The sequence below is a fragment of the Mizuhopecten yessoensis genome, unplaced genomic scaffold (assembly GCF_002113885.1).
Source record: "Mizuhopecten yessoensis strain PY_sf001 unplaced genomic scaffold, ASM211388v2 scaffold10711, whole genome shotgun sequence".
NCBI classification, from domain to species: domain Eukaryota; kingdom Metazoa; phylum Mollusca; class Bivalvia; order Pectinida; family Pectinidae; genus Mizuhopecten; species Mizuhopecten yessoensis.
The window spans coordinates 780,653-790,288 of NW_018408683.1; the positions used below are offsets into that span (position 1 = coordinate 780,653).

The 9,636-nt window shown below is 37.3% G+C and overlaps 2 protein-coding genes across 2 annotated transcripts in view; both read right to left on the reverse strand.

Annotated features, from left to right (window-relative positions):
- Window positions 1-5,635: 5,635 nt before the first annotated feature.
- Window positions 5,636-6,384, reverse strand: LOC110461945. The gene is made up of 2 exons (XM_021515686.1): window positions 6,197-6,384; window positions 5,636-6,166 (listed from the first exon to the last, which is right to left on the reverse strand). The coding sequence occupies exons 1-2, from the start codon at window positions 6,215-6,217 to the stop codon at window positions 5,636-5,638; spliced, it is 552 nt and encodes a 183-aa protein (XP_021371361.1). The 5' UTR covers window positions 6,218-6,384.
- A 52-nt stretch (window positions 6,385-6,436) lies between these two features.
- The window catches only part of LOC110461952 (dual specificity protein phosphatase 3-like), a 35,039-nt gene continuing 31,839 nt past the window's right edge, over window positions 6,437-9,636 (reverse strand). Inside the window, exons 3-4 of the mRNA XM_021515696.1 lie at window positions 7,422-7,645; window positions 6,437-7,059 (exon numbers count right to left, since the gene is read on the reverse strand). Of these exons, the coding sequence (XP_021371371.1) occupies window positions 6,818-7,059; window positions 7,422-7,645 (466 nt within the window). The 3' untranslated portion in view covers window positions 6,437-6,817. The remainder of the gene's footprint in view (window positions 7,060-7,421; window positions 7,646-9,636) is intronic.

Sequence of the window (9,636 nt, forward strand, 5' to 3'; positions counted from 1 at the left end):
GCTTATTGAAATACGTCAGCAGTTCACAAACTATAAACAAAAATATCATTTTACCTTTTAAAGGATGCCTTTTTTAATAGTACAGTCCTTGACTATTTATAGTATGTGTTACTAGTATATAAATGGTTCAGTTAGTTGATATCCTAACTTTCGATCTTATCTGTCCTTTGGACGGCATTTTCTAATTTTTGTTCTATTTAAAGGTTGGGCGGACACTCCTGGAGGACCGTGGACGGTAAGAGAATATTTCATATGATATAACTGAATACCAATCCAACATTGCTTTGATCATGACACATGTCAAACCGACAAAATCATACAGCTTTCACAAATAAACAGGTACCAGGAAAGTCCTTCAGTGTAACTTATGGCACTATCGACAAGTAATCTATAGTGTGCACCAATTGTAAATGAACAATTACAGCTGTATTAGTGTTATAATTATCAAGCCATTTATTGAGAATTATTGTCAAAATGTTATTCGGTAATCAATCTTAGATTATTTTCTCATGACTTTATATATGTATGATTTGTCGGCGAGAAAACTGAATGTTTGTACTGATACATTTCAGACAAATGCCTTTGTGACATGGACAACGAATAAATGGAATATGGACATGATACACAGGTGTATGTGGTTATTTCTACATGCGACATTTAGAATATAAAATATTCTGACCGCATTAACATAGGGATATTACACTATAATTGTTAATGTCACTCCTATATGAAACAGATTTTTAAAGAGTTTATATGTAATGTATTCTCGTTTTGATCTAGCATCACTTTCTTTAATTCAACAGATTATGATCAATTTTAAAAGTAATTATGCATATAGACAATGTGTCACAAAGTTACATGTTCCTTGCAGAAATTTTAGTTTATTGTGAAAAGGGAACTGTTCGGTAGCCAGTTTAGATAATCGCAAAAATGTGCACTTCTTCCTCTCCAACAAATGGTAATATATCGCCTTTTCAATTTATTTTGGGGTTTTTTTCTGAATTTTATTCATCTTTCTCCTTTCTTACTTTTCTTTTGGTTATGCAAGTTTCAAAAGTTCAATATAATAAAACTTATATTGAACAAAGGGGAAAATATGCAATGTTGGTATTATGGTATGAAAAATAACACAAAATATGATTATGAGAGTTGATGTCAAACTATTGTGTGACCTTTCGTGATCATAAGTATTTTTTTTTTTTTTGGTTTCTAAAACTATTTTTTGAACTCTGGTGATGATAGATAAGTGATGTATTTTATGTAATTTAGATCTCGGATATCTAAATTTTATAAATTGTTTTTTTTTAAGTGCATGTACGTTTTAGCTAGACGTTATGTCAAACAGCTGATTCAAAAAATATATGACGGTAGCGTTGACTTCATGCGGTCCTGGTCAGAGTGCAAAGGAGGATTTGGATATCTACATGGAGAAATCTGGCTATATACTGACCGAAGTACAGAGGTATCGTACTGATTTGCCGAGGTAGTCTTTCTGATAAGTCGACAAAGTCATTATACCTGTCAGATAAGGTATGCATACTTATCGATGTATCGGAGTGTGTATACCAATGTGCCGATGTACAAATAACGTTGTCTGAGGTAGTTATTCTTGTTTGGCGGTACATACACCGGTGCCCTGGTTTTTTTTATATATCGATGTACACGGTATTAATATGAAGTACAACTAAGTAATACTTATGCGTCTTTAACTAATGTGTCGACAACTGATGTGTTGTAAACTCATGTGTCGACAACTGTTGTGTTGTAAACTGATGTGTTGTAAACTAATGTGTCGACAACTGATGTGTTGTAAACTAATGTGTCGACAACTGATGTGTTGTAAACTAATGTGTCGACAACTGATGTGTTGTAAACTAATGTGTCGACAACTGATGTGTTGTAAACTAATGTGTNAACTAATGTGTCGAAAACTGATGTGTTGTAAATTAATGTGTCGACAACGGATGTGTTGTAAATTAATGTGTCGACAACTGATGTGTTGTAAACTCATGTGTCGACAACTGTTGTGTTGTCAACTAATGTGTCGAAAACTGATGTGTTGTAAATTAATGTGTCGACAACTGATGTGTTGTAAACTAATGTGTCGACAACTGTTGTGTTGTAAACTGATATGTTGTAAACTAATGTGTTGTTAACTAATGTGTTGTAAACTAATGTGTCGACAACTGATGTGTTGTAAACTAATGTGCCTTCATATAATGAATGTGCTGAGGTATTTATACTGATGTGCTGAAGTTTTTATACCGTGCCGAGGTATCTATACTGATGTGCTGAAGTTTTTATACCGAGCCGAGGTATCTATGCTGATGTGTCGAAGTTTGTATACCGTGCCGAGGTATCTATGCTGATGTGCTGAAGTTTGTATACCGTGCCGAGGTATCTATGATGATGTGCTGAAGTTTTTATACCGTGCCGAGGTATTTATTCTGATATGCTGACGTTTTTATACCGTGCCGAGGTATCTAAGCTGATGTGCTGAAGTTTTTATACCGTGCCGAGGTATCTATTCTGATGTGCTGAAGTTTTTATACCGTGCCGAGGTATCTATACTGATGTGCCCCGATATTTGTAACGTTGGGATGTGTCAAAGTATTTATAGTGATGTGCTGAAGTTTTTTTATACCGTGCCGAGGTATCTATACTGATGTGCTGAAGTTTTTATACCGTGCCGAGGTATTTATAGTGATGTGCTGAAGTTTTTTTATACCGTGCCGAGGTATCTAAGCTGATATGCTGAAGTATTTATACCGTGCCGAGGTATCTAAGCTGATATGCTGAAGTATTTATACCGTGCCGAGGTATCTAAGCTGATATGCTGAAGTATTTATACCGTGCCGAGGTATCTAAGCTGATATGCTGAAGTATTTATACCGTGCCGAGGTATCTAAGCTGATATGCTGAAGTATTTATACCGTGCCGAGGTATCTATACTGATGTGCCCCAATATTTGTAACGTTGGGATGTGTCAAAGTATTTACAGTGATGTGCTGAGGTTTTATCCAGATGTGTCGAGGTATTTTAACTGTTACAAGGTATTTTACTGATGCGCTGAGGTATGTATTCCGATGTGTTGATGTGCTTTAATCGTGACATAAATATTTCATTCACATAGCAAACAGTGAAAACAATAGTGTAACACAACGATTTCCAAATAAACATTTAACAGATGAATAAAACATTACTCGTGGTTTAGGAATGGAACCAATTAGAAGCCTGTTGGTGTTGGGACAAGCCCTGCGCATCACGTTAGAGTGTTGGCAAGGGGATGTCAAGTACGCAGATTATACAATATTTGATATAGGATCCGAGACAGAGAAGCACATGTTGACACTGCAATACTCCAATGGTGCATTAAGTACGCACATATTTGCACAGGCAGTGTGTTATAACTCTTGCTAACTTGACTTTTTATCTCTATTTACTTCTCAAACATGCCAACAATGGACACCTTTCAATTAGAATTTATGACAAACGTGATGTAGATCATTCCAACCATACCATATTATGGAGTATTTATAGCACAATTAATTCGTTGATTTAGAGCCTACTCACCCTATTTGAAGACCATTCCTTGACAAAAACACGAGACCAATCCTTAACATCTGTTGCAAAATCAAACATAATTGTCTAGAGACCAATTCTTGACATACACTAATTTTAACGATTTGTTTTTCTCTTATTGTATAGGGTTTAGTTATAAATAACCCATACTTTCTACACTACTTCAATTAGGGATCTAGACTGATGTGGGAAATCTTTCAAAAATAAGCATATACTTAGAAAGGACCATATATAAACGGCGTTTCAAGCCTCGCTGGTGAAATCAATACGTTGTACAACTTTGTGATTGGTTTGAGAGTACTCTTGGAAGTATTTGATGACTACTGATAGCCAACGTGTTGTTTGCAAACTTCCAGGTTCACGTTGCTACATGCCGTGCTCAGATCATGATTAAAAACAACAGCTTTTCAGGTTTGAAATGGACACCTATCTTCTGCTGTCTGTAACTGCCGCCATCTTTAAAAGACCACTCCCTAACGGATTCATGGCAGTAACCTCGCCAAGCTGTACTGTGCCGAATCAGAAAAAGTCGGCTATCATTCCGCTCAACTGCACTCATAAACTGCAGGCAGTCAGGGGGCAGGTAAAAATTACCAATTGACACTGGCTATTGCTCGATGTAGGGTCAAAGTCCATCAGGAAGCTTGCATACACTTCTTATGAGTAGATGAAGCACAACGTCAGTATCAAGTGATGCTATCTGCATGAATTAATAGTTGTCTATTGGTGTCTGATCAAGATACTAAAGTCGAAGGTCAAGGTATTCTAAAATGCAAATATAAACGCTGTAAGGATTAACTGTATATAATGTATGTAAATGGTGGAAGTCTTTGAGGTGAAATTCAACGTTCCACTTCAATTCAACATAACAAAATTGACGCCTCAAAGACAAGGGTAACGTAGACAAATGACCCTTCTTCTGCAGCTTGATCATGTGATGCTTGTTGGATGTATTGCTTCGTCGGTATGATATTTCTAGTTTTGACTATTATTTCGCACAGCATTATGGTTTATATTACACTGAACCCCATAAAACCACCAAGAGGTACCCGATTTATGACGCGGCGTCATGTGACACGGATGATCACATGACACCGGGGTGTTCCAAATACTAGCAGTTCGTAACATTCACAGAGAAACATGTATAGAACGTAAACAAGATATTCTATAACTTAGATAATGACTTGATCTAAGTGTGTGTATAGACATGTTCAACCAAGATGGAATGCAACAGAATAATCTATCAAAAGTTATTCTACAATCAACGGAATATTGGAAATGAGTGGTTCCGGTTTGAATAAGTATATATGTAATTGCTGTTTTTTGTGATTTAAAATAGTGCAACAAAACAAGCTCCAGTCTCTGAACATTAATTATGCTAGCTGATTTAAATAGTAGCATTTATATTATAGTAGCTTAACGAAACAACAAATGTGTCCATACAATTTCCAAATCAACATGACAGCGTCGTTTGTATGACTGAAGTTTGAAGGTATGTCCTACCCCTATGCCGGGACCGCACACAAACCTCACCCAGTACCAAATGCGTTCAACCTTTCAGTTTTTAAACTTTTAGTACAATGTGTCGTCATTTATGGACATGCTTTGAAAAACATGTCTAAACTGAATATCTTACAGTGACTTCTGTAATAACAAATATGTTTCACTAGCTTTTGATCCAGCCCATCTCCACCTGCGGTACTCTCTCGATTCTATCCACGTGCTCGTGATGAAAAAATGGTTCTCACGACAAACCCCGAAAACACAGTGGGATAATCTATAAATACCACAACTATTGATTATTGAAGAAAAGATAACATACACAAGAAATAAGGTTTATAATTTTATTAAGTTTGGCGATATGTGGTCACGGCAGTAGGTTATAAAATATCATTGTGGTCCGCCGAGGTATGGCTGGCACCATCAATGTTACAGTTAATAAGGCCAAATTGGCCAAAGTCCAAAACAGTTATTGCCCAATAGCTCACTGTTACACTTAGGTAGTCCGTAAATAAAATGTGAACCCCCCCGTAGGGAATGGTCACTTTAATAGCTAGTAAAGTGCGNTCAACAAATCAGGGTGTTTTGCTGGGTGAGCTGAACCATAAATGGTCGCAAACACCATCATGGCATCAGTCCATTTTTCTACACTAACTATCCTCTCATTGATTTTGGCCTTAGTTATCAATTCACCCTTTTTATTCAGCATCAGTAGCTGTTCCCCTTGTTCAGACGGCCCGTTCAATAACAACAGGCCCAAATCTATATACTGCCCTGATATTATTTTTTGTCTGTTGCCAGGCGAGACATTAGCCCCTAGGGAAGTATGGGCACTTGTTATGGGCAAGGGGTTGGAGGGGGGAAACAATTGCTCTGACCCCTCAATAGGAGATATACCTATAGAACTGCCACCCATATGGTCAACCTGCTGGTGTGGCTCAATCGGCATTGCATCCACTGCCTCCACATAAGGTTCGGCTTCCTCCTCGGTCGGCGGCACCGACGCCCGTCTCCGGTTGGCACCCCTCGTTCCTGCCTGAGGCCCCTGCCCTGCATCTTTTGTCGCTTTCCTTTTTGGCATGATCTGCCTTTTATAGTAAATTTTAAAGATTACTTTCTGAAAACTTAATATCATGCACCTGCCTTTTATCGTCTTAGCGGAAGTGAACGAATTACAGGATCGATAACTCTTATCTTATATAAATTCCTTACTAGAAGTATGAGGTGGAGTTACCTCCCATCTTCCACAAAACTAATTATCTTTCACAATAATTACGAACTATTCGATATAGAAATAGTTACGATTAATCCGCGTAGGTTTTTTTTTATATAAGAGACAACAATAATCGTAATGTTCTGGTAGAAAGAATACTTTAGTAGACGAGACGTGACCATTGCATTACATTGAACTCTTCAAATGAGGAGATGATAATGTTTGCAATTCCTACGACTTATTGGTTGTTAAAGCCTACGAAACTCACGAGAAAAAACATTTTCAACTCTAGCGTCCATGACATGGTAAATTGTTGATGGGTTAAACTGAGAACTGTGTAGATGCTGTCGGTAGCTTCATCAGTATATTATTCCGAACAGAACTGTTGAACAGGTAAACAATTTCATAAACGATTCCTGTAAATCCTGTATTTTTCTCGAGACGTTCATCATGTAATTATTGTTCAACAGTACACTTTCATTAACCGGGCTAAAATAATGGGGTTTTTTCATCTTTTCTTCATTATACGTTTTCCTCAGTTTTGGAGATTTCTTCTGGTTTATGGTCAAAATGTCCAGTCTTATTCATTTTTTCATTGAGATCGCATAATTGTTGCAAGAAACCGTCATTCGGACAAATTTCTCGTTTAGACCTGACCAATCGTGTTGCATCCTGTATTGTTAAATGATGTTTTATCATGAGGTAGGCAAGAACCAGGGTAGCCGACCTACTCCCGCCTACTTTACAGTTCACCATCACCTTCCCTGAAAATAAAATAAACAGTTGACGAATAATTACATACAACACATTTATAGACAGGTTACTACAAAACAGCCTGTACATTATTTTCGTCTTGTCACCTCTTTCGAGTAGTGCAATGATTTCTAACCTACACGCTTGCTAATTATATATCGGAATAAATACTCCTCTTATTTTTGAAATCTATGTAAGTAAGGGGTACAATACCCACGAAACTACTATTTATTTTTCTATTCATATGTAAATGTATGTTAACCGTCATAACGTATTCGACTCTACGAGTGACGGTTCAAAAGACAATAATGAACATTTTTGATAATTGCGTATTAATTTATATCACACGCAAAAGGTTGCTACATATACTTACCCCCAGAATCGATACCTTTCTGGATAAACTCAGCCGATTTATCAAAAAATGGTGTCAACTGAAAGTTCATTTGATCCATCGCCTCAATCCCGTAATAGCTGATATCAACCCGTTTAAACATTTCAAAGTTAATGTTAACATGGAAGTTAGTCTTCCCCTGGGCAGCGTTCAGTAGGTGGGTCACTCCAAGCTTCTTCAGCCCTGTCCGGTTCTTTGCAATTGACCTAAACAATAATCAACACATAATCATTCGCATTATACAAAGATGTCAATAATTATACAAATAAATGACTTACAACATAGCTTAATGTAACGTGATATAGTCAAAATAACAAATTCTAAATAAAGTCGTATTTCAGTTTAGGTTCTAATTCCCACTGAACCTGATGTAACCTCGATGCACTACACTTCAAGGGTGTTTTTACGACTCCGACTATATGAATATTCGCTCTGGCAGAAGATAAAGCTAACAGTGTTTTATCTGGCTTGAGGTTACGTACCGTTGTAAGGTATCAATCTCATTTTGATACCGTGCATATACAATTACTCGACAGTAATATTGTAATGTGGCAGAGAATACGTCCTTAATTCGCCCACTTGATTTTCTGTTTTCGTTGCTTATTTATATTTTTGATTACAAATACTCAATTCGACTGACTGTTATTCTGTAAAGAGCGTCGCAAGCTATGGTTTTAAACGTAATGTTGAAGCAAGTGAATAAAGGATCCCTGTAGCGCTGCCGAAAACTGTAGCTTTGTACTGAAAACCAGTTTTGATAAATCATTTCTGAAAAGAAAATTATACCTTGTTGACTGTTATGGAAACAATAGGGACGAGATTAACAAAAAAAACAATAAGTGTTCTGAATGTCAAACAATACAGTGGGGCTAGACCGGCATTCGAACCCTAGACTTACCAGGCTCTTACCGACTGAGCTATATATGTATCCAGTCAAGAGAAGTATAATGGTCTACCCGCGGTACAGTTTCATCCAACATGAAATTAAGAGGATGATTCAATACAGGGATATTGTTATAAACTATTAATTTATATGGTAGCATTCATCTTAAGTAAAACATTAATTAACGATAAACAAACATCGCTCTCACAATAATAATCATTTTACGCTATATCGACTTGTCAAAATAGCATTGTATTTTTAAATGCGAGAAAGCCATATATGTTTCATCTTGTCATCGAATGTATCCAGGGGCGGATACAGGATTTTTTGAAGGGGGGGGGGGGGGGGGGGGGGCGCGCTCCCGGTAAATGTGTTTGCCGAGCGCAGCGAGGTGCACCGCCCCTGGATATGTAGATGGCCGGAGGTTGCATTTCAGCACTTTTCCATCATAAAATCAAAAAATTATCTGGCCTCAGATTGGTGTATATTACCCTGTAAAGTCTCCTTTTTTCAGTTTTGATGTGATGTTTTTTAAGCATCTTGGCACACTTCCGTATATTCATGACTACCACACAGTTGCATAATTCCTTTGTATGTTATGGCTGAATGCACTTCTAATATACTTTAATTTACCTCTATAAAAAAAATTGATTAATTTTCGTTATTGAAAATCGCTATATCTATTGGTTATTACAAAAAACTGTTGGTTGAACAGTTTTCGTTTTTGAAAGCATTTCACGACTTTGGAAGCCGTTGAAAAACGAGACATCAAAAGAAACTCGATTTCGTTTTTTTTTAATCCTTATGAAACTGGTACATTATCATACTGAAGTGGAAATTAGTACAAAAATAAGTGTGATAATACCATAATTTTAACAGAGGTTTGAGAAATACAAATCAACATTAAGAAGAGTCTCAAAATTAAAGCAGTTGTCTTCAAGTTCAAGTACTTTTAAACTTAACTTGAGGCTTACGGTTCATCGGTTCAAAATACAACATAACATATATACTATTAATATGATCACCCTACTTTTGATACAATCAATAATATAACCATACAAAGTCCATATGCACCCAAACCCACTCATGAGCGCAAATGTTGCATAGGTACGGCGCCAGTTGGGTGACGGGGTGGGGTGGGGTGCTACGGGGGAAGGGTCACGCGCCCCTCCTTCCCCATCCTGAGTTACCCACAGGCACCGGATGGGTGAGTCACTCAATCATGGTGGGGAAGGGGTGCGCACCTGATTATGGAGTGGGTGAGGTGCGGAAAGGGAGGGGCGCAACCACCTGACCATCGAGTTCAAGGAGGGA